Genomic DNA, 25537 nt, shown 5'->3' on the forward strand with positions numbered 1-25537 from the left:
GGGCGGAAGCGTAGAAATAGGAAACTCAGCCGATAATGCAAAGGCGGGGGCTGAGCAGCAAGCCTGAGCCAGCCGATCGGAGGGCCTGTAGAGCAGTGGGGTAGGAGGGAGGTGCTAGGGCATGAAGGCATTATTGGTGAGTTTCTTATCTGAGTTCCCCTCTTCCTCTCTATTTCCCTTCATTATCACATCGTCGAGACATGTCAAAGCGTTTCACGGGGTTAATTTGAAGTTGAGTAACTGGGTATTAGTAGGCAAATGCAGCAGCACAATCGAGCACAGCAATGTCCCACAAAGAGACGTGGAGTGAGCGACAAATTTTATTTGGGGGATTGTTGGCCAGGACACCGGGAGAGAGAAACTTCCTTCTCTTTTCGAATAGCGCGGTGGGATCTTTAACATCCACCTGAACAGTTACTGTTAGAACCTCAATTTAAAACAAATACAAGCTCCAATAATATTGTCCCTTCACCAGACAGACAACCAAATGAAATGTGTTAGTCTTTGATACGCCAGTGGATCTGATCAATATCCCTAAGATGTGACAATGATTTTTGTTATTGACTTTGTTGTTCAGGCTCTTAGTCATTTAATGTGTCTTGCCTATTTTAAAGAAAACAACTGCTTTGGTTAATGGAATGTTTAAATAGTGCTGATTTTCTAGTATTTTAGGATGTCAGTGTGGCTCGGTTGGAATTGCTCCTCCCTCACTTCTGAGTTAGAAGGTTGTGAGCTCAAAGCCCAATATTGGGTCTTGAGATTAATAGTCGAGACTGACAGTGAATTATCAGAGGTGCGTCCATCGATTTTGGGGATAGAGAAAAGATCTCTTTTTTGTGCCTATTTTAGAATTCCTTAGAATACTTGTGGAATCCTGTAGCTCAGTGGTTAGAGCACTCGCCTCTCAAGCGAGAGACCTGGGTTTGATTCCCAGCGGGGTGAAACTTTGGGCAAATTTCCTTACTCCACACGTCTAATAATAATCCCTCAAGAAAAAAAATAATAAATTGGTCACTTCAAAATCTACGACTGTTTGTGGGACGCTGCTGTGCGCAATTGGCTGCCGCACTTCGCCCACAAAAATGCAGTCAATTCACTTTACAGTCTATTCTGTGAAGCGCTTTGAGACGTCGAGAAGACGTGGAAAGCGCTATATGAAATGCAAGGATTATCATTATTATTATTAACTTAACATCTAATCCGAAGAACAGCACCTCGGACAATGCAACACCCCACCCCCAAACCCCACGATCTGCATTGGGAGAGTCATCTCAGACCATGTGAGTTTCAAGTCCTGACTTGGGGGGGTGGGGGCTCGAACCCACAAAAGGTTCTGACACAAGAGGCGAGCCCGCCACCACCGAGCCGGGCTGGTTTCGCTGTCATTGTTAACGCAGGCGTCTCCTTGGCGCTGGGAGAGGAGCGAAGCAGTCGGAATGCCAACCCCGAGTCAGCAGCCGAGGAACGAGGACCGTGTCGGGGTTTATGATGATCTACTGATTTTAATTAAGTGAAAGCTTCCAATCGGGGGGTGGGGGGTGGGGGGGTGGGTGGGTGGGTAGGGGTTGTGATGGTGTGGTGGGGGGTGGGGGGGACTGAGTCACACTGAACCAGCACTGGAGATGTGCAGCTCAGCATTGGGTGCATTGGGGGCGCTTCCTTGAATGCCAAACTCCTCCTTATTTCCTGAACTCATCCAAAGGGAGATGGTCTGGGGAGGGTTCCAGCCTCTGCTTTCCTCTCTCTCTCTCGCTTTCTTTCTTTCTCTCTCTCTCTTTCTCTCCCTCCCTCCCTCCCTCCCTCCTTCTCTCGCTCTGCAAGTCTACAGCCTGTGGTTCCCCCCCCCCCGATAAGGCACCGGGGATCCGTTCAGTATCGAAGGAGCAAAACTTGACACTTGTGTTGTTGCGTTGTGTTTTTGCAAAGAAAAAAGATGATCCCAACCACTTGTCTGATCGCCTCGCTGGTGCTCCACGTCTCCTGGGGTGAGTTTCGAACCTATTTCTTTCTCTCTCTCTCTATCTCTCCCTCTCTCCTTCCTCCAAACCACCACCACCCCCCCCAAAAAAAAGTTGCCCACTTGGCGACTAGTTGCGTGCGAGTGAAGCCGAGGTGACATTGTGTGGGTCAGTCACTGTGTGTGTGTGTTGTGTGGGTCAGTCACTGTGTGTGTGTGTGTGTTGTGTGGGTCAGTCACTGTGTTGGTCAGTCACTGTGTTGTGTGGGTCAGTCACTGTGTGTGTGTGTGTTGTGTGGGTCAGTCACTGTGTTGTGTGGGTCAGTCACTGTGTGTGTGTGTTGTGTGGGTCAGTCACTGTGTTGTGTGGTGTGTGGGTCAGTCACTGTTGTGTTGTGTGGGTCAGTCACTGTGTGTGTGTGTGGGTCAGTCACTGTGTGTGTGTGTGGGTCAGTCACTGTGTGTGTGTGTTGTGTGGGTCAGACACTGTGTTGTGTGGGTCAGTCACTGTGTGTGTGTTGTGTGGGTCAGTCACTGTGTGTGTGCGAGAGAGAGGGGTTTGCACACACACATCTCCCTCTCTCTCTCTCTCTCTCAAGTTGGTGGTCAGTCTGTGAGCCTCAGTTGGGTCAGTTTCAGTCTGTCCCCTGAGCCTCACTTGCCCTGCACTTTCCCCACTCGTTTTAACTCCACTCCCGTCTCTTGACTTCACTGGTGCATGTTCACTGTAACACGCACAGCAAACGACGGGTTAAACCCCACAGGCAAAGAAGTTGCAGTAATTTTAATATGATCTGCCCCAGGGGTGGAGGGGGGTGGTGGGAGTGGATCGCAGGTAGCTAATGAGATGGTCTATTGGGGCTTCACATTGCTTTTCTCTGTGTGTGTGTGAGACAAATGGAACAATTAAAAATGTACACTTTAAATATTCATTACCGGCGAAGACAAATGGGTCGCAAAGGCAGCTCGTTTGGATATTGTGGCGTCCTGTAGTCGCCGCGCTCGGCTCGCAAAGCGAGAGGACCTGGGTTCGATTCCCGGGCAGGGCGTAAACCTTGTAGGGCAACTTTCCCTACTCCGCGCACCTCTGTTTACCTCGCGGTCAGTAGGAACCTGGTTGTCAGCCGATTAGCGGATTGCTTTCCCCCGGGGGTAATAATCCCTTCAAAACAACAATAATAATAATAATAATTTGCTCGCTCCATCCAAGACTGTCTGTGGGACGCTGCTGTACGCAATTGGCTGCCGCGTTTCACCCACAAAATACACGGTCAATTCACTTTACAGTATATTCTGTGAAGTGCTTTGAGACGTCTCGAAGACGTGATCAGGCTCTATATCAAATGCAAAGATTATTATTAGCACTCCCAGGTCAGTTATAGCACAGGTTAGATACAGAGTAAAGCTCCCTCTACACTGTCCGCGCAGGACTCCCAGATCAGCTCAGATTAAGTTCCCTTTATGTTGAAAGTGAAAATCACACAAGTTTTATTCTTAAACCCAACATTTAAGGGTTTTATTTCCCTTTTTTGCCACCTGCTTACTACCCAACCCAGTTCCCACTGCCTCCACTCGACTGGCTCCTGCAGGTCACTCCGTTCCACCATCAGTGGCCGGGCTTCCAGCCACTGCGCCCCAAAACTCTGGAACACTCTCTATCTCTCCGCTTTGCTCTCTCCTTCCCCATCTTCAGGTCGTGCCTGAATACCTTCCTCGTCAACCGTTTCTACTACCACCTCCCCCTGGCTCAGTGTCATGCTCCGCTGCTGTCAAGTGCTCTAGGACGCTACCCTGCGTGAGGAACGCTATATATTTGTAGGATGTTGTTGTTATTTTCTGTGCTTGGTCCGGATCCAAACTGATATCCACAGAACATTCATTGTTGATTCATTCTTATCCATGCATCTAAACAGGAAAAGCAAGTTTATAAAGTGGGTGTGTAGCTCTCACAGGCAGCAGCTATTTAATAGCCTTTCAAAACGCAATCGTGACACCAGTGTTTGTTAACTTCACTGACTTCAGCTGCTAAACTTTTGCCCAAGTCCATGGGGAAGATTTATTTTGTAACCTGGTTGATCCCTGATCCACATCCACACTGGTGTCAGCCTGGCTCAATTAGGGTGCTTTTTGCCCCCGAGTCAGAAAGTTGTGGGTTCAAGCCCAACTTGGAATCACATAGTCTAAGCTGACACTCCAATGCAGCGTCGGGAGGTGTTGCATTGCCAGAGGTGTCGTCCTTCAGGAGACATGAACTAGTGCCCAGAGCTGAGGAGGGAAATGCTTTCCAGGGACACAGTGTGTTTGCAATGTTAGGATCAGACCCTCTTCTGATCTACCTCCGCAGATGCATATGCGGATATGATCGGTCATTGCACACTGCACGCACTGACTCACTGCCACGGTGCAGGCTGGCTGATTGGGAGAGCTGCTGGAGGGTAATGAGAAGGGAGTAAATTGGAGGCTGGAAAGTGGATTCCTGTAGTGTAGTTGTCAGGATGCTCGCCTCACAAGCTAGAGGACCTGAGTTCAATTCCCGGGCAGGGGGAAACCTTAGGCAAGCTTCCTCACTCCATGCGCCTCTGTTTACTTAGCAGTAAGTAGGAACCTGGTTGTTAGTCGATTGCGGATCGCTTTCCTTGGTTAATAATCCCTCAAAAAAAAATGTTGTCACTCAATCCACAACTGTTTGTTGGACACTGCTGTGCCCAATTAGTTGCCACATTTTGCCCACAAAATACAGTCATTCTGCTTTACAATATACTCTGTGAAGCACTTTGAGATGTCTCAACGACGTGTTAAGGTGCTATATTAAATGCAAGGTTATTATTGTTAACAAAAGGACACATTTTCTGACCAGTTCCTGCTTCCTTTGTTTTGTCTCAACAGGATTGAAATTTATGTCCAGTCCAACTAACCAGACCGTGGCTTTGGGTCGGAGTGCACAGATGAAGTGTGTGCTAAAGGGGGTCTCAGTTTCCCCCCAAATCCACTGGCTGAAGGATGGCAAGCAGCTGCAGGAAGCGGATGTGTCCCACATGGTGCTCGACGAGGATGAGTGGCTCAGCAGCATCAGGTATCTACAGGCTAAATCCTTGTCCTCGCTTTCAAAGTCCTCCACGGCCCTGCTCCTCCCTCCTTATCTCTGTGACCTGCTAACTCCTTACCAACCCGTCTGCTCCCTCTGCTCAGCTGAGTCTGGCCAGCTCCGTGAGCCCTGCCAGTTAAGCGCTCCGAGACGCTGCCCTGTTTGAAGGCCCCTGTGTTAATGCAACCTGTTCTTGGTAACGGTTGTTGAAAAATGAATTACTGCTGGGAAATCTGGATTGCCATCTCATCCTAAGTCAAGTCCATTTGATTTGTTGTAAATGTACTTGTGACATCTTCTCTGTCCATCTCTCCCAGGTTGAGCTCAGTTCACCAGGCTGACACAGGCTCGTATTGGTGCAGGAGCAATGCCAACGGATTTCAGATCAACTCCAAGAAGGGCTTTCTGAGTGTGGAGGGTAAGGAGCTGAGCTCTACTGCTGCTTCTGGGCTGTAATGAAAGAACTTGCATTTTTGTAGTACCTTAGCACGTCGCAATTTCTCAACAATATATATATATTTTTGGTCAGCCGGGTGTCTGACACGTGTGGAAACCCATCACCGTGCTTAAGACTATCTAAACCAAACTGAGAATACCACGCATCCCACACGGAAATTCCAGAGATGGATTGTTGAAATGGAATGCGCACTTTCTCCGTGGAGGGACACATCCTGTTTACCAAATTCTGGAAAGTATTCAGCGCAGGTCGGCAAGAGTGTGTGTTGGGGTAACTGCTGGAGTCCAACCTACTAAAATCACATACTTTGCCGTTGAGAGCACACTGTCTGGCAAGCTTTCCGGCTGCTTGTCCAGCTCGGACCACCCTACCTGTTAGGGCTTTGGCTTGCAGGGTTAACAGGAGTTGAGTGGGAGGATTCCACTGGGAGCCCTCAGTGATTGGTCTGCGCTTCCAAGTCCTGCCGATAATCCAGACTGGGATGACAGTAGTGCCCTGGAATACTGTGGACCTGCCTGGCCCAGGAATCGGACTTCCCTATACCACCATAGAGGGCCGAAGTGTGAAGGGTGCTATGTAAATACAAGTTGTTGTTGATGTGCCTTTGGAGTGAAGCTCATACTGTCCAGGTCGGAGTCCTTGTTCTTTAGTTAGTGTCTTGTTCTCTAGTTAGTATCTCGTTGTCCAATGCCTGTTCTTATGCGACAGGTCTGCCACACTTCACGCAGGAACCTGAGGATTTGGCTGTCTTTAAGAACACAACCTTCAACATGACCTGTGCTGCTGTGGGATCACCAAAGCCAACAACATTTTTCTGGAAAATGGGAGGAGCGTTTGTCAGTGGGAAATGGACCGAGTCTCCGTCTGTGCTGAGAGTTCAAGGTAAGAGCGACCCGGAGAGAGTTTGAAAAGTGCCAGCCCAACATGAAAGGCGCAATACAAATGTAATCTGTTGATGTTGTTGCCAAATGCAAGGATTATGTTTTATGTTTGTGCGATCGTTGCAGTGAGAATGAATGAGAGGAACGTGATCCTGGAGGGTTGGTAACTAATGGACTCTTAGGACAATATATTGAGCAAGTCCTCACATGCTCCACATCTCACATTCCAGCTGCTCCAACACATTGACGTATTTGCTCTGTTGAAACCCCTGGAGATATCAGATCTCTCCCTGCCAGTGGGAGTCTGATCTTGTAGTATGTTTTTTTTGGTCAGTCGGGTGTCTTGACACATGCGGAAACCTGTAAGCATGGTGAAGGGTTTACACATTTGTCTGACTCCTCCCAAAAAAATCTTGTAATGAGACAGGATGTTGTGCAGGTGAGGTGGCGAGCTCCCAGGCTGCTAACATGGCTTCATCGGAGCTTGGGCACGTGCAGAGCTGTACGTGAGTCACATCGGTGGGGTGGGTAGGGAGTTGGAGGGAAGAATCAACTGAATGCTGAATGTCCACAGACACAGGCTCTGGGAAAGAATGGAAATACTGTAATATCATACCTGAAATACAACGCAAACTGAACCTGGCAGTGAGTTACAGGGTGGTGTATAACTGAGGACTTCGTTTTTTTTTAACTTATCCAGCACAAAGACGATATTCGTCTTCAAATCCCTTCATGCCCTGGCATCTGCCTACATCTCCGACCTGCTTACTCCCCAGTCCTTTACCCGTTGCTTCTGCTCGACTCACTGCGGCCTCCTGCTTGCCCCTCATGCCCTCTGTCCCAGCATCAGTAGTCGTGCTTTCAGCCACCATGCCCCAAAACTATGGATCTCTCTCCCTCTATCCCTCTGCCTTGCCCTCTCCTTATCCCCCATCCCCATCTTGGCATCAGGCTCCGCCACAGTCAAGCACTTTCTGAAACGTGCGTAAGGCGTGCTGTATAATAATAATAATCCATACATTTGATATAGCGCCTTATCACGTTTCGAGATGTCTCAAAATGTTTCAGAGAATACTGTAAAGTGGTGTGACTGTAGATTTTGTGGTGAAACTCAGCAGCCAATTACGTACAGCAGTGTCCCACAAACAGTGGGGGATTGAGTGATCAAATTATTATTATATTTTTTTGAAGGTTTTATTATTGCCATCCGCCAAGCGAATAACAACTGGGTTCCTCTTTATTGCTAGGTAAATGGAGGTATGTGGAGTAAGCAAACTTGCTTAATGTTTTGCTCTGCCCAGGAATCAAACCCAGGTCCTCTCGCTTGCGAGGCGAGTGCTCTAACCACTAAGCTACGGACTCCACAAGTTATAATAAAACTGCAAGTTGTTGTTGTTGGTCAGGGATTCGGTTGAAGCATGTGAATGTCAGGTTGACTCACTCTCTCTGTGTGTGTGATTTCCTCTCAGGAATAAACCAGCCGACCACCTTCTCCTGTGAAGCTCATAACAGTAAGGGAGTCGCTGCCTCCAGGATCGCCAATGTTAAAGGTGCTTTCCTGACACCAACTGTGACCTCTCCCTTGTTTCTCACCTCTCATCTGCTCATTCATCTACTCATTCCATCATCCTACCCCACCCCCACCTTCCTCGCTCACTGTAACAAGCTCCGATTTAAAGTCGCAAACTATTCATCATAGGTCTAATTCTCCGATTCTGCCTTTGAATGGATGAAAGTCACACTTTATAGGGGGAATTTACAGTGAATTGGGTGAGAAGGGCGGGGGGAGGGGGAATATGTACCTCTTCGAGCAAACAATAAAAAAGTATTCTGCCAGTGGAGCCCCTCCCTGACTGGAATAGAGCAGAGTCAGTCCATTTGACCAGTGTTACTTCATAGAGCTGCTCGATCATCCAGATATTATGGAGAGAGAGAGAGCTGCGGACTAGCACAGGCTCCTGGTGGCTGAGGCCGCCGGGAATAGTCAATTCGTGCAAATTCCTCACTTGTCAAGACTTGCGATCACAATTGGGGCTGCTTCCATGGCTCAGTGACAGTCAGAGTGAAAGCCCATTGATCATACAGTTACTGTCTGTGCGGGGCTCAATCACAGTGAAAGCCCACTAATCACACAGTTACTGGGCTCAGTCACGCTCAGTGAGAGGCCACTGATCACAGTTACTGTCTGTGCTGGGCTCAGTTACAGTGAGTCACTGATCATACGATTGAAGTACTTGCTTCTTGTGCAGTTTTACCAGATCCACCCAGGGCACTGAGTGTAACCAACATGACCCCTCACGAGGTCAGCATCACCTGGACCGTCCAGACAGAGGGTTTCTCAAAGCTTCGCTCGTGTACCGCTCAGGTAACTATCAGTGAGGACACTGAACTTCTGATTTCTGAAACCCTTCAAACAGTCTGAAATGCACTGTAAACCACTAAAGCTCACACAGCACTGGGTGTCACCCTGGTATAGTGGTAGCACTCTCTGAGTCAGAAGATTCAAGCCCCACGTCAGGACTTGGAATCACATTGTCTAAGATGACAATCCAATGTGGTGCTGAGCGGGTGTTGCATTGTCGAAGGTGCCGTCCTTCGGATGAGATGTTAAACCAAGGTCCTGTCTGCCTGTTCAGGAGGACATTAAAGAGCCCATGACACTATTCAAAAAGAGAAGGGAATTTCTCTCTCCCAGTGTCCTGACCAACAATCCCTCAAATAAAATTGGTCATTCATGGCTGTTTGCAGTACATTGCTTTGTGCAAACTGGTTGCTGCATTTCACCCACAAAATATACAGTCACTCCACTTTACAGTATATTCTGTGAAATGCTTTGAGGAGTCTAAACTGCGTGATAAGGCATAATCTGCTCTTAGTTTAATAGTCAAATAGGCTGATTTTCAGATTAATATTGTCATAACATATTGAAATACATTTGAATGTCAGCCTGGCTCAGATGGTATCATTCTTACCTCTGAGTCAGAAGGTTGTGGTTTCAAAGTCCACGTCAAAATCATTGTCTTAAAATGTAAGAATGGGCAGAATTGTGAAAGAGCCCACTATTAGCCTCGGAGTCCTGTAGCTCAGTGGTTAGAGCACTCGCTTTGTAAGCGAGAGACCGGAGTTCAATTCCAGGCAGGTCAGGGCGAAACTTTGGGCAAGTTTCCTTACTCCACACAGAGCCTAATAATAATCCCTCCAAAACCAAAAACAATAATAAATTGGTCATTTTCAATCTATGACTGTTTGTGGGACATTGCTGTGCGCAATTGGCTGCTGCGTTCGCCCACAAATATACAGTCAATTCACTTTACAGTGTGTTCTGTGAAGCGCTTTGGGACGTCCTCCCGACGTGAAAAGCGCTATATCAAATGCAAGGATTATTATTATTATTATTATTTATTAGGAAGATAGTTCTTTTAAGCAATGCGGAAATCCAGTTTCCAGTTTAAGACTGAAGTGAAAGATTTTTCACAACCCTGTGCAATTTTTAATTTTAATAGACATTTTAATAAGTCTGTAGGCTAAGACCACAGGAATTTTGGGCCTGTGGTTTGCTCCCCAGTTTGTGCCTCTATGACTCGCTCCAAGGGCTACACTTTGCTTGTTAATTGAATTACTTCACGGTTCTCAATCACGGACACAGGCCTTTTTACTGAAAAAGCTTCTGTCAGGAGAAAGGGTTTCAAGTGTTCTTCCCTCACAAACCCCTTATGATGAAAGTTACACATGCCACACAGCCAGACTCACTCCTCCTGAGTAATCTGAGTTCCCAGGCGGACCAAAACTTTAGGAAAGTTTCCTTACTCCACACACCTCTGTTTACTCAGCAGTAAAGTAGGAACCAGGTTGCTAGTCGATTGGCAGACCGGTATTCTGGAGGTTATTAATCCCTCAAAAAAATATATAATTTGGTCACTCAATACTCAACTGTTTGTGGAACACTGCTATATCCAAGTCAATTCACTTCACAGTATACCTTGAAGCGCTTTGAGACGTCTCAATGACGTGCTAAGGCAATACATCAAATGCAAGAATTATTATTCTTGTATTGCACGCAGTGGTCACAACAGGGCAGGGAGTTCATCCACAAAACACAGTCACCACAATTCACAGTAAATCCTGTGAAGATGTCCTTCCAACGTGAAAGGCAAATGTAACGATTATTATTACCCTTATTTAAGACTATATCAAATGTAAGAATTATTATTAAATCATTCTCCCTCATCCAACTTCACAGATTAAATGGAAATTCAACTCTCTGCAGCTTGTTCCTGGCATAGATTAGCTTCTGTAAAGACAGTCACCACGCAAGCGATAGTTATTAATCAGGATCGACTACTCAAGTCTCTGATGTCTTGGTATAAAGAGGGTTAAATCAGACCTGACATGTATTTAAAGATCAGACTTTAATGCTAGGTTTATGTTCGACAAGTAATAGTTCCGTTCTCTGCTTTGAAGCTTACAAAGTCAGGCCATTGAGATAATTTGTGTCTCTCACCTCATTCATTGGTCACTGAGTGGAGTGGGGTGAGGGAGCTTGTGTCTCAGTCTGTGTGTTCAGCCCGTCTCTCCTTCTGCTGTAACTCAACACGGCCTTCACTTCACAGCTGTTTGTGGGACGTTATTGTCTGCAAATTGGCTACTAGTCGGTCACGACACAGTCACTAAACTTTGCAGTAAAGCCTACTAAGTGCTTGAGATTTGATGATGTGCTAAGGTATTTTATCAAATGTAAGGATTATTATTGTTGTTATTTAAGATTATACCATGGCACATCTGAGGTTTAAAAGATTGCACTCACCTCTCTCCCTTGATTGCTCTCTCTCTCTCTCGCCTTGGAGCTGAACTGGCTCCAAGGGTGACATGTTTGCCAATGGAATGTTGGAATCGAGTCAGCCATCTGTGGAGTCTCCAGTCCAGTTCCTGAGCCAGGCAGGTCCGCAGTTTTCCAGGGCACTACTGATGGCAGCACAGCCAGCCTGGCTCTTGGACAGGATCTGGAAGGTGCAGACCAGTAACCGGGAACAGGGAATGCTCCCACTCAGCTCCCGTTAATCCTGCAAGCCAAAGCCCTAGCGGGTAGGGTGGTCCTAGTTGCTCGAACAGCAGGAAAGCTTCCCGGACAGCAATATCAATGGCAAGCTATGCGGTTTTAGCTGGTTAGACTCCAACACATGCTCTGGGGTCCCCAAGCCTTGGCTCTTGCCAACCTGCGCTTAATACTCTCTGGGATTAGGTAAGCAGATTGTGTCCCTCCAGGGAGAGAGGGCGTATTCCATTCCAACAATCTATCTCTGGGATACTGTTAAGCACGATGATGTGTCAGACTCCCGGCTGATCCCCCAACAAAATGTTTCTCTCATTTTCTTGCCTTCTGTCTCTCTGGCCTCTCTCTTGGCAGGTTGTCCCCAGCTCGGGCCCTGACGGGAGCGTCACTGTGCCCCTGGAGCAGACGTTTGAGGTGCCGCCGTACGAACACATGCTGGAGGGCCTCAAACCCTTCACGCACTATATCGCCCGCCTGCGCTGCACCAACCAGGTCGGCGACTCTCACTTCACCAACTGGACCCACTTCAGCACCTTGGAGGCTGGTGAGGGTCATGGCACAACAAAGCCAAACCAGGGTCACAATCGCGGAGCGGCAATGGCAGTGGGGGAGTGACAGTGAGACTGGCAGTGAGGGTGGGAGAGTTACAGTTGATGGAGTGGCAGTGGAGCGGGAGGGGCAATGGGAAGGTGAGAGCCAGTGGGGGAATGGCCAGTGTCAGTGGACGAGTGGCCAAGGAGGAGTGGCAATGGGGGAGTGGGAGGGGGAGCGGCAATGGGAGGAGGAAGAAGGAGTGACAATGAAGGAGTGGCAGCAGGCGACTGGTGGTAACTGTCTGTGTTCAGCTCCAGGTGCAGCACCCAAGAACGTGACATTTCTCCGCAACAAGTCGTCCTTGGTGGTTGGATGGCAAGGGCTGAGGCCCCAGGATGTGAATGGGGTTCTCCTGGGCTACAGGGTGGATTGGAGTAAAAACAGGAGCAGCAAGGTAACTGCAAACTTACATCCGGGTTTGATTCCCGGGAAGGGTGAAACCTTAGGCAAGTTTCCTTACTCCATGAGCCTCTGTTTCCGTACCTGTAAGTAGGAACCCGGTTGTTTGTCAGTTAGTGGATCGCTTTTCTGGGGGTAATAATCCCTTCAAAGAAAAAAATTCTACAAAACAATTTGGCCACTCAATCCACGACTGTCCGTGGAAAGCTGCTGTGCACAATTGGCTGCCGTGTTCCACTCACAAAATTCACAGTCAAGTTACAGTGTATCCTGTGAAGCGCTTTGAGACGTCTCGAAGATATGATGAGCCGCTATATTAAATGCAAGGATTATCATTACCTGACAAGAGGGCGGGGGAGATATCTGACAGGGGGTTGTTGATGGGGGGGGCGTGTTGTTGAGGGGGGGCTTGCTAAGCAGTTTTGTTGTGTGTTGCAGGAGATCACTGTCCACGCGGATACCCGAGCCGTCCTTCAACCTTTCGACCCCTTCACCAGACACTTGATCCGTGTGCAGGCATTCACTGTGGCAGGTGCTGGGCCGTGGAGCCAAACACTGGTACTGGCAGCTCAGCCAGGTGAACAGCCTTATTATTACACAGCTCCTCTCTGCAGGTTACCGGGGATTGGGCGCGAAGGTCATTGCAATGTTAACAACTATGTTTTGTAGTGATAGCTTGGACCATATGGGTTCCAAATCTTGACACGAGGCTTGAACCCACAACCTTCCAACTCATAGCCAAGAGTGAAGGATATGAGCCAAGACAGATGGATGGTTGGAAAAGTAGTCACTCTCTCTTGTAGCTTGTCCAATCCCTCTGGGATTGATCGAGGGTGACTGTAGTGGTGTCCAAAATGTGGCTCTTAACATCAGAATGAAGAGGGGAGATCAGAAACATTTTTCAGCGGGTTGTGAAATAATGGATTTCATTGCCCCAAATGTAAAATCCATTAATTATGGTAATAATTATTGCACTAGATATAGCGCCTTTCATGTCGGGAAGAAGTCTCAAAGCATTTCACAGGATATATTGTAGAGTCCAGTGACTATGTGTTTTGTGGGCAAATGAAGTTGCCAATTTGCACATTGCAATAACTCAAAACAGCCAAAGTGGGTTACCAATTTTATCTGGGGCATTGTTGGTCTGGACACAGGAAGAAACTCCCTTCTCTTTTGGAATAGGGCCATGGTATCTTTAAGTTCCACTAAACAGCCAGATCGGACCTTGGTCTCACCTGAAGAACGGCACTTCCTACACATCAGCATTCCCCCAGCGCTGCGTTGAAGTGTCAGCTTGGACCTTATGAGTTCCAAGTCCTGACGTAGGAATTGAACCCAGAACCTTCTGAGTCATACTGAGCGTGCTACCACTGAGCCAGGCTGACATCCTCCAGTCAGACAGATGGATGATTGGGAAGGAAGGCTGTTAAGGGCTGGTGAAACGTCAGGTAAAGTTCTGCCCATATCTAATAAACTGGCAGGTCAGACACAACGGGTTAAATAACCTCCATCTGTTCCTGTATCATCCTTAGGCCTCAAGGATGAGAGCACACGAGCCACATAGAGTTTCAGCACAGGGGCCAGCAGCCTGTTCTGTCCACCTCACTGTCCAGCTCTCCCCACATTCACTCATCAACCTTCTAGGTCAAGAGATGTTTTCCTCTCTCCCTCCCAATCCTGAGACTATATTCCCCCTTTGCATCGATTCCCAACCAGTGGATTTTAGTGGATAATAAAACTCTTGATTTGAAAATGGAACATCTAACATACTATTGTGTACCAGCCTGACGCCTTCTATCACTATCGCTGTCTATGATATCAGACAAATTCCCAGACACTCCCCGGGTTTCCTGTTGCTGAGTCTCAGTTCTACTGCCCAATCTGTGACCTCGATACAGATGGTCGCTGCTCTTTAAAGATCCTTCCCTTGTTTGTCGATCTCAGAACCTCGGAAAGGAAAGCACAGACGGTCGTGGGCCCCTCTGGTCATTGGGATACTGTGTGCTGCCCTGACCCTGGTGGCTGTGCTGCTGGTCGTGTACCATACCCGGAAGAAGGAGCTACAGTTTGGGTGAGTGAGCCATTATGCCACTGAGAGGGTCAAAAAGAGATTCAGCCCCTTCTGTCCATTATCTCTAGTCTGTGAGGGGCTGAGACCCAGTCAGTGGGTAGATATCTCCCTGACGGAGATTTTTTTTGGGGTCAGCCGGGTGTCTGACACATGCGGAAACCCATCACCGTGCTTAAGAGTGTCCAAACCAAACTGAGAATTCCACATATCCAGATTGTTGGAATGGAATACGCACTCTCTCCCTCCCTGGAGGGACTCACCCTACTTTCCTAATTCTGGAAAGTGTTTGGCGCAGGTTGGCAGGAGCCAAGGCTTGTGTACTGCTAACAAGTAACAAGTCTAACAAGTAACAACCATATAGCTTGCCATTGATACTGCTGTCTGCAAAGCTTTCCCGCTACTTGTCCAACTAGGACCACCCTCCCCACTAGGGCTTTGGCTTGCAGGGTTAACAGAAGCTGAGTGGGAGGATTCCCTGCCCCCAGTGACTGGTCTGCCCTTCCAAGTCCTGCAGATGAGCCAGGCTGGCTGTGCTGTCATCAGCAATCCCTCCAAAACCAAAATCAATAATAAATCGGTCATTTTCAATCTACGACTGTTTGTGGGACATTGCTGAGCGCAATTGACTGCGGCGTTTGCCCACAAATATACAGTCAAATTCACTTTACAGTGTGTTCTGTGAAGCGCTTTGGGACGTCCTCCCGACGTGAAAAGCGCTATATCAAATGCAAGGATTATTATGCCCTGGAATACTGCGGACCCGCCTGGCTCAGGAACTGGACTAAAGACCACTACTGTCCTCTCTGAGGGAAATAATTGAAATGAGATCCCAGGCTGAGAGATCCCAGTGAGTGCAGATATCTCCCTGAGTGAGGAGACTGGAAGGAACATACAGCTATCTCCCTGAGAGACACAGGGAATGTACAGATAGCCTTTGTGACACTATTGATGCTGGGATTCAGATGAATACTGTGCTGGTGACATGTGATTGTGTCCCCAGAAAAGCCTTTGGACCTACTACACCGGGAAGGACCGTGCTGGTGCAGTACCGAGCAGTGAGGACCTACAACCGGCAAGGCACAGAGCGGCTCGAAGCCACATGTATGCAAGTAGCCGGTCGGTCAGTGGTGGGGGGATGTGCGGGACGGAGGTCTGTGGGGGCTGGGAGGGTAACGGTCAGTCAGGGGAGAATTAGAAGCATCCCAAGCGAGAGGACTCAGGTTCTATTCCTGGCCAGGGCGAAAACTTAGGCAACTTTCCTTACACCACACACTTCTGTTTCCTAGCAGTAAGCAGAAACCCAGGTGTAGCTGATTGACAGATCGCTTCCTGGGGTGTAATAATCTCTCCATAAAATAAAATTGGTCACTCACTCAACGACTGCTTGTGGAACACTGCTGCGTGCAATTGGCTGCCGTATTTCGCCAACAAAATATGCAGTCACTTCACCTTACAATATATTCTGTGAAGCGCTTTGACGTGACGTGCTAAGGCACTATATCAAATGCAAGCAGTATTATTGTTATTGTTTTACTCATTGTGTTTGTGACACTCAGAGATTCGAACTGTAGAAAAGGTCACCCTGTTCATTAATTTCACTTTTTCTCTCCACCCAACATTTTTCCATCAATATTTTATTTATTCCTGGTCCCTTTTAATCTTGGACACGTTGTGCTTGTAAACTCCGCACCCTGACTCACTCAGAGTGAAATCATCCTTTCGAGCCTCTCCCCTCACCATCTGTAAGGATGGTGTAACACTGATAAGCAAGTGTACTTTGCTGTCATTCAGCTACTGCTCTGAACGTGTGAGCAGGTTATAAACCCCTGTAACACTGCAACATAAGGAATTTTTTATAATAATCTTTGCATTTGATATAGCGCCTTGCCACGTTGAAAGAACGTCTCAAAGCACCTCACAGGATTTACAGTGGAGTGACTGTGTATTTGTAGGCAAACGTGGCAGCACAATTGCGTCCAATAGTGTCCTACAAACAGCCATGAAAGGAGTGACCAATTTTATTTTGGGAAAAATTGTTGGCCAGGACACCGAGGGAGAGACACTCCTTTCTCTTTTCAAATAGTCTTGCGAGATCTTTAAACCCCACCTCAACAAGCAGGCGGCACCTCTGAAAATGCAACACATCATCAGCACTTCACTGGAGTGTCAGCTTGGACGATGTGAGTTCAAGTCCCGTCGTGGGGCTTGAACCCACAACCTTCTGACTGAGGCTAGGGTGCTACCACTGAGCCAGGCTGATACACAATCCATCAGAAATAGTACGCAACAGATTACTGCCTGTAAGACAAATTTCTGACGTAATCAGGGATCTCTCTCTATCTGTGCTTCACCCGCTGCAGTTGACACTCTGGGAATCAGCGAATCTCTGAAGCAAAAGCTGCAGGACATCTTCATCCCTGAACAGCAGCTGATACTGGGCCGGACACTGGGCAGAGGTGAGTGGCTCAACAACAACCTCCCTCCCTGTCGCAAACGCAGGATCTTCCAATAATAGTAGTAATCCTTTCATTCAATGCAACTGTGGAGTCCTGTAGCTCAGTGGTTAGAGCACTCGCTTTGCAAGCGAGAGACCTGGGTTCGATTCCAGGCAGGTAAGGGTGAAACCTTGGGCAAGTTTCCTTACTCCACACAGAGCCCAATAATAATCCCTCAAGAAAAAAACAATAATAAATTGGTCATTTTCAATCCACGACTGTTTGTGGGACATTGCTGTTCGCAATTGGCTGCCGCATTTCACCCACAGGTATATAGTCAATTCACTTTACAGTCTATTCTGTGAAGCGCTTTGAGACGTCTAGAAGACGTGAAAAGCGCTATATCAAATGCAAGGATTATTATTATTATAACTCCGTTCAATTCAAAGAGCTTCGGAGGATATCCTGTAAGACGTAGTTTTGATGTGAAAGGAGTTATATCAAATCAAGGATTATTATTATTAGAAGAAGCTTGTCTTCGACTATACAGTCACCTCCCCCTTCACCACTGTCAAACTCTGAGACGCAAAATGCAAGTTGTTGTGATTGGTGTTTTAGTGAATGTGTGTTTTGTAGGCAAATGCGGCAGCCACTTTGAGCACAGCGATGTCCCACTAACAGTCATGGAGTGAGTGACCAATTTTATTTGGGGGATTGTTGGCCAGGACACCGGGAAGAGAAACTCCCTTCTCTTTTCGAATAATGCCATGAGATCTTTAACATCCACCTGTACAGGCAGACGAAGGACGGCATCTCAGACAATGCAGCACATCCCCAACATTGCACTGGAGCATCAGTCTAGTCTGTCGGGATTAGCTTGACAGCTCAATGAAGAGTATAACTGAACCACTCAATGTAATTATAGGACAGTGGTTTGCGAGGGCTGCACTGAGTTCTTCAATGAACACTCAAACTTCCCCCGTGCTTTCTCTCTTTCACGAATGTGGTTATTACTGTATTTACTGTATATCCTCTCCACACTAAGCTCCATGACCTCCTAAAACTTTACCAAGTCCCCCCGCTAAGCGGCCACTGGCCTACTCCATGTCCCCTACCCTGCACACTCCACCATCGGCAGAAGAGCCTTCAGCTTCTTTGCCCCCAGCCTCTGGAACCCCATCCCGGAATCCTTTTGCCTCGCCCCCTCTCTTGCCTCATTCAAGGCCCATCTTAATACCTTCCTTCTTCGACCGCACCTTCGGTCATCCTCCAGCCCCCCCCCCTCCCCCTTACCCTCCACCAATCATGAACCCAGCCCAGGGTGCAAGCCTTTCACTGTCCAGGGCCTTGGGACATCCTCCTGAAAATGCAATTTGTTGTTGTTGTTACCTGGTTGGGTAACCGTTGCCCTTGTTTCCGCTCCAGGAGAGTTCGGCTCAGTCAAAGAGGCTCAATTGAAGATGGAAGATGGCTCCAGTCAGAAGGTGGCTGTGAAGATAGTGAAAAGTGAGTGTGCGATGGCGCTGGTTAAAGTGTGAGACGTGACAACAGCATTCACTTCAACTTCAGGCTGCTGAACTGACAACAATGGGGTGGGGAGGATTGGGGGGAGGGAACTGAGCCATGTTTGATGCCACACCGGAGGAGACTCTCCCTCTCCCATACACCTATTCCACTGCGAAGACAGACGTCGTGACGTCAAGACGTAGCCACAGAGAGTTTCCCCTGGAACCCCCCCTCACTGCCTTCCCGTCCCACTCACTCCCCTCCTCATTCCACCCACCACTCACTCTCTCCCTCACTGTATTGGGGATCTAATCACTGTGATGTTACCTGCACAGCTGACGTAAACTCCTCGGGTGATATTGAGGAGCTGCTGCGAGAGGCGGCCTGTATGAAGGATTTTGACCATCCCAATGTCATCAAGGTGATCGGTGAGTGTTTGAGGGGTTCAGGGAGGGTGGTTGTGTGGGGGGGGGGTAGCAGGAGGAGGAGGGGGAGCTGGAGCTTTCACACCCTTTCCCCAGGGAAAGGTAACCGAGTTTGTCTCTTTGTATCTCCGTCCCTCGGTCGCGCCCAGGAGTGAGTCTGCAAAGCCGAGCCAATCGCCGGCTCCCAGTGCCCATGGTGCTGCTGCCCTTCATGAAACACGGAGACCTGCACAGCTTCCTGGTGATGTCCAGACTGGGAGAGCAGCCCACTGTAAGCACCCGGACACACGCATGTGTGTGTGTGTATCTCTCTCTGTCTCTCACTCTGGCTGAGTGACATGTGTAACTCTCTCTGTTTGGCGGAGTGACACGTGTGTGCATGTCTCTCTCTGTCTCGTTTGTGTGTGTGTCTGCCTCTCTCTCTCTCTCTCTGTCTCTGTCTCCGTCTCTCTCTGTCTCTGGAAGACATGGCTTTGTCTCTGTCTCAGTTTCTTTCTCTTCTCTTTGTCTCTGGGTGACATGGCTCTGGCTCTCTTTCAGGAGATGCCAGTACAGACCCTGTTGAAATTCATGATAGACATCGCCAGGGGAATGGAGTATTTGAGTCAAAAGAACTTTATTCACAGGGACCTGGCCACACGCAACTGCATGTAAGTGACCGTAGGATGGGACAGAGTGACACACTTTGGTATTGCCTGCGACACTGAATTTCAATCCCCACTAAACTGCATCTGCCACCTATCAGCCCAGCTCCCCAAATAACCAAATCCTTCTGAGTCTGCCTGTGATGGTCCTCATTATTTACTCTTGACTTCCATATGGGATCGACAGTAACAGTCTGCACTTCTCTCTCACGAGGGTACACATCTCAAAGTACATCACAGCGACACTGAGAATTGTAGTGGAGGACACACTAACGAAGGTGTTGACCACAGTCAGGGAGATAGGTTTAAGTAGAGTTTTGAAGGTAGAGAGAGAAGGCGCAATGTGAGGGGAAGAAAAATAATAATAACAGTCCTTGCATTTGATATAGCGCCTTATCGAGCTTCACAGGATATACTGTAAAGTGCAGTGACTATATTTTGTGGTGAAACTTGGCAGCAAATTGTACACAGCAGTGTCCCACAAACAAGTCGTGGATTGGGTGACTATGTTTTCTTTTGAGGGATTATTACCCCCGGAAAACGATCCGTTAACCGACTAAAAACCAGGTAAACATACTGCTAGGTAAACAGAGTTGTGTGGAGGAAGGAAATGTGCCAGTTTCACCCCACCTGGGAATCGAACCCGGGTCCTCCGGTTATGAGGCGAGTGCGCCAACTAATACGGTACAGGACCCCACTCTGCCTTCCCCCACTTCTGCAACACTGTCCAACTCTGCCACTGCCTCACCCCTCATAGATGCCTTAATTACATCCAGGCTCAGCTATGGCAACTCGCCTTCCCAACTCTTCCCTTCACAAGCTGCAGATCATCCAGAACTCTGCAGCATTTGGCTCTCCCCCCACCCATTCACCGGGCTCCGTGACCCCATCACCCGCACCCTGGCCCAGCTCCACTGGCTCCCCATCCCTCAGAGGATCGAGTTCAGATCCCTTTGATTTTCCTCACCCCCCACACGTACAGCCTTGTGTTTACAGCCAATTTTCTCCCCAACAGCTGGTGATCCCATGACTCCTTAAAAGGCAGGGCAAAACCTTGGGCAAGTTTCCTTACTCCACACGCCTGATAATAATCCCTCAAGAAAAAAACAATAATAAATTGGTCATTTTCAATCCACGACTGTTTGTGGGACATTGCTGTGCGCAATTGGCTGCCGCGTTCGCCCACAAATATACTGTCAATTCACTTTACAATATATTCTGTGAAGCGCTTTGGGACATCTAGAAGACGTGGAAAGCGCTATATCAAATGCAAGGATTATTATTATTATTATTATAAAAGCCTAAAGCTATTCCCCCTTTCTTAATATGGAACTGTGTCAAAGCTCTGTGAAAATCCATGTACTGTATCTATCTGCATCATCTCCACACCCCCCGTTATACTTGTGACATCTAAAGTTATCCCTCAACCTAAAGTTATCGCCCACAAAATACACAGTCACTACACTTTACATTATATTTTGTGAAGCGCTTTGAGGCGTCTGACCTGATGATAAGGCGCTATATCAAATACAAGGTTATTATTATATTAAACTCCCTGGACCTCTCCCACGATGGTCAGGTGTTGCTTTGCGCAGTGTTTGCTCAGTAAAGTCCGGGGGCCGGTGGGGGGGGAGGGGAGGTGGTTTACGGGATTTCCTAATAAAAGAATTTGATGTCCAATGGGTGGGATCAATCCTCCAGCACATTATTGGGGAAACGTACCCCATACACACTCTGCGACCAGATTTCTTAATTCTTAGCTTAAAAATATCACAACGTCAATCACTGATGTCAGGTGATAATCCAAGGACATCAATGTGAACAGTGTGAAAAGGTTTGCGGTTCCCTCCCTCCTCCCTCCCTCATTCCCTCTCTCCTTTACTCACTCATTCCCTTTCTCTCTTGCTCGTTCCCTCCCTCCCTCTGTCTCTCTGCTGGCTTTGCCCCCGATTGATCAGCCACTGTTTAAAGTCTCTTGTCTGGCGCAGGCTGAACGAGGACATGGGGGTGTGTGTGGCGGACTTTGGTTTGTCCAGGAAGCTGTACAGCGGTGACTATTACCGGCAGGGCAGTGCTGGCAAGCTCCCCGTCAAGTGGATCGCATTGGAGAGTCTGGCAGATAACGTGTACACACTCCACAGTGACGTGGTATGTACACCGCAAACAGCCACACTGTATACACACCAACAAGAGCAACTTTCAACTGTCCTTTTCGCTGTTATCCTCTACCCTCCCGCCCTCAATAAAGCCTTCTGTGAGCGCACCTTTTTGTTGTAGCGGCTGCTTTGTTCAAGCCCCGTCTCCAGACCTTTCTCTTCGATCACGCCTTCTCTCACCCTCCCAAGCCTCCTGATCCCAACCCCCAGATCAGGTGAGTCGTTGACTGTCCACCACCTTGGGACGTCCTCCCGATGTGAATGGCGCTGCACAAATGTAATTTGTTGTTGTTGTTTCTCTGTTTGCAGTGGTCGTTCGGGGTCACAATGTGGGAAATTAGTACCAGAGGCCAGACGCCGTACCCAGGCATAGAGAACGCAGAGATCTACGACTACCTCCTCCAGGGCCACAGGCTCAAACAGCCCCCACACTGCACACCCATGCTGTAAGTCACAAACAGTCAGGGGAGAGAGGCGGATGTCTGTAAGCACAGTAATCAGAGCTTCCAGTCTGGTAGTGAGATCGTCTCCTTCCAGAGTCTGCAAGCCCCCCCAAGGGGTGGGAGGTGTGGGTTCACGGTAGGCCAGGGCAGAACCTTTATTTGTGCCTTTTACAGATGAGGGAGAGATTAACCTATCGCCTGGATTTAAGCGGTCCGATAACTGTGGAGTCCTGTAGCATAGTGGTTAGTGTGCTCACCCTTGCAAGCGAGAGGACCCAGCTTCAATTTACGGGTCAAAACCTTAGGTACATTTCCTTACTCCACTCGCCTCTGTTTACCTAGCAGTAAGTAGGAACCCTTGCTGCTAGGTAAAGAGATTTTTCTTAGGTAAGGTTATCAAGGGATATGGGCAAAGGTGGTAATTGGAGTTGAGGTACAGATCATCCGTGATCTATCTAAAAGAATGGCGGAACAGGCTCGAAGGGCTGAATGATCTACACCTGTTCCTATATTCCTACGTAACCTGGTTGTTAGTCAATTGGTGAATCATTTTCCAGGGGTAATCATCGCTCAAAAAAAAAACGTTTGGTCACTCAATCCACAACTGTTTATGGGACATTGCTGTGCGCAATTGGCTGCTGTGTTTCGCCCAAAAACTGCTGGGTCAATTCATCGACCCACAAATGCTATGTCGTAGACAGGTTTGTTCTTTGCTGTACGTACGTATAAGAGACTGTCACGGCCAGGAAATGGCTGGCTAATCACCTGATGATGATTGTGTATTGAAATAGGTACCAGTTGATGAGCGAGTGCTGGCACACCGAGCCCAAGCTCAGGCCCAGTTTCCAGTCCCTGAGGCAGTCCCTGGAGGAGCTCCTAGCTGGCTTCTCTCCGGCCCCAGAGACCGGCGAGCATCTGTACATGAACCTGCGCGAGGAAGAGGAAGCATCGGGGCTGAAGCAAGCTTGCGGGATGGGCTGCTGGGAAGCGGAGGGACAGAGACCCCAGAGAACAGAGATGCGGTTAGAAGCCAGTTCTGGCTACCGCTACGTAATGGTTCCTCTGGACGCAGCCACGGAACATACTGAGTGCAACCGTTTCACCTCTGTGAGACACGAGGTAACAGATCCATTAATCGAGGGAGAGGTCGAAGAGGAACGGGTTATCATCAATCTGTAGCGAACAGAGGCTGGGAAACCATCAGCGACCAGTGCAATAACAAGACAAGAGAAGACAATCCTTAAAGGGACAATGCTTCTAATCTGCTCTCCTCGGGAGCCGGCAGACCCAAGGTGGACGTCCCCAGGGAAACATTTGCTGCCTGACAGCTCCTCAATACTTCTGTCCACTCTTTTGCACTCACCAGTCAGTGGGACTTTGGTTCTCACCAATCGGCCCTCTCTCGCGTGCACCTTGCAGAGGATTGGATTGCGAGACAGGCAAGAGGAGATGAAGGAACCGAGCACCTGATAGAAGTCTTCAGAACTCTCTGTCTGGAAGATTATTTCTACCGAGAAAGATTATTCCCGCTGGAGTGTGAATCAGTCACATGGTTGCACGAACTCAGGATTGACACAAGGACGGTTAAGGGAGGTTAGGAGACTCCTGTTCATGTGGAAGGCTATTAGAATATGGCAGAGTTTGCCCCAAGTGAGTGAGCTAACCTAATAATAATGGTGATAATTCAGTCCATGACTATTTGTGGGACACTGCTGTGCGCAATTGGCTGCTGTGTTTCGACCACAAAATACATAGTCAATCTACTTTACAGTATATCCTTTGAAGCGCTTTGAGACATCTCAATGACGTGGTAAGGCAATGCATCAAATGCTAGGATTATTATCATATACAGTGGTGTGACAGCTTCCCCGTGAACAAGTGCCAGCCATGACTTCAATATTGATCATGCCATTCTGACTGACAACAAACATGGCTGTACACACACTGGAGCTATACTTCCACTCCTCCATTCCAAGACTCCATCCCATCAACAGTGGGAATTGTCATACAATGGACAGTTTGGGAGCTTGACCCTGTTGCCTGCACCCTGTGGATGACTGGGTGTCTCTGACTACTGTTAACCAGAGTGAATGAAGTGTACGAGACGATGGAGCGCTGATGGCTGAGCTGGTCCCCTGAACACTCCGAAGCCCTCTGTAAAAGTGCCTTAGCAGCCAGCCACGTCAGCTTGATGTGCAGATTGTTTTGTACAGGGTATCCACAAAGTCCTGTTACCCCCCGTGTATGTGTGTGTTTTTCCCCCTACAGTGCATTGACCAACAACTGAAATGTGGAAGAATTACTTAACTGTATGCAGCACAGGGGTAACAGGATTTTGTGGACACCCTGTACAATAATTCTTTCTGCAGTGTCTCCCAAATTAGCCTGAACTTAGAACAGCGGGGTGGCCATCTAATGTGGGTTGTCCCAGCATAGGGACGCTGACATTTCTTTGATTGAAAATTCACGGTTTACAAAGTTGTTCAGAAGATCCCATTCCAGGAACACGCAATCTATAAAATATTCCCGTGATTCTGGCAGCCTTAAATCCAGATCCCAAAGCCATGGTTTAGTCTACCTTCACTGTCGTCGAAGTCCACCTTCACTGTCTTCATCCTAGTTAAAGGGGCAGTCTTTAATATCAAATGGTTGTCAAATCAGTTTTGTGACCATTTATTTCCAGACAGAACACAACAACTACAATACACTTCACTTTGTATGGCTTGTGCTTCATGTCACTCGCTGTCCTGAACATTAGGAATGACACTTCTCCCTCTCCTTCCCCAGATTAAACGATTGCCACATGCCTTTTTCCACAAAGTTTTACCTTTGATATGAACCGCACCACCTCTTCCTAAAAACTGCGGACCTACAGAGGTCTGAATAGTGACTTGCACGAGGCGCTTAGCACTTTGAAACTTCTTCTGTTTACAGTCAGAATGTGTTAGAAACGTGTTCAAATGTTTGGCAGTGAACGGTCTGAGTGGTGGGCAGTCTCGTGGACATCACTGATAAGTTATCGAGTAATAAAGTCTGAAGTGACATTGCTTTGTATTTTGTACTATCGCCATATATTTTGACCCGCTTAGACCACGCCTTCATTACAGTGTACTGATTCGTCCCTGGAGGCAATGAGTGGCATAAAGCAGCCAGTTTGTCAGCTTGGCTTGGTCGGTAGCGTTCTCGTCTCTAAGTCACACAACCACCAACAACCCGCTCTCCTCCAAGTCATTCGCTGTCCTGACTGGGACGTATAATCCCATTTCTTCAGCATCACCGGTGACCTGGCCAACAGTATCCCAAAATAAAAATCAGTCATTCATTCCACGACTGCTTGAGGACTGTTTGTGCTCGAATTCCGCGAATACGAATGCAGTCAGTGCACTTCACGGTGACTTTCCTATACATTACAGTCACTGAAGACTCGGAACCAC

At 48.1% G+C, this 25537-nt stretch overlaps 1 protein-coding gene and 1 non-coding gene across 2 annotated transcripts; both read left to right on the forward strand.

The window, feature by feature from the left end:
* The first annotated feature begins 870 nt into the window (after positions 1-870).
* Positions 871-942, forward strand: trnae-cuc. Its single transcript has one exon. It is a non-coding gene; the product is annotated as a tRNA-Glu (tRNA).
* Positions 943-1780: 838 nt separating this feature from the next.
* tyro3 (TYRO3 protein tyrosine kinase) lies at positions 1781-25147 on the forward strand. Its single transcript, XM_042338343.1, has 19 exons — positions 1781-1985; positions 4844-5030; positions 5360-5460; positions 6208-6381; positions 7850-7930; positions 8630-8745; positions 11785-11974; positions 12276-12418; positions 12862-13000; positions 14368-14494; positions 15495-15595; positions 16855-16950; positions 18355-18435; positions 18771-18863; positions 19010-19131; positions 19401-19510; positions 21493-21652; positions 21970-22106; positions 22895-25147. Exons 1-19 carry the CDS (start codon positions 1934-1936, stop codon positions 23280-23282), a joined length of 2598 nt encoding a protein of 865 aa, XP_042194277.1. The 5' UTR covers positions 1781-1933; the 3' UTR covers positions 23283-25147.
* Positions 25148-25537: the final 390 nt, after the last annotated feature.

This window comes from Callorhinchus milii, unplaced genomic scaffold (genome assembly GCF_018977255.1).
Source record: "Callorhinchus milii isolate IMCB2004 unplaced genomic scaffold, IMCB_Cmil_1.0 Scaffold9, whole genome shotgun sequence".
NCBI lineage: Eukaryota > Metazoa > Chordata > Chondrichthyes > Chimaeriformes > Callorhinchidae > Callorhinchus > Callorhinchus milii.

Bases quoted from the DNA above. Each gene is read 5' to 3' on its own strand.
- tyro3 (XM_042338343.1), top strand. From the start codon at position 1,934: ATGATCCCAACCACTTGTCTGATCGCCTCGCTGGTGCTCCACGTCTCC. The intron at 5,031-5,359 runs GTATCTACAGGC...CATCTCTCCCAG, and splicing joins GAGTGGCTCAGCAGCATCAG to GTTGAGCTCAGTTCACCAGG. The intron at 12,419-12,861 runs GTAACTGCAAAC...TGTGTGTTGCAG, and splicing joins GTAAAAACAGGAGCAGCAAG to GAGATCACTGTCCACGCGGA.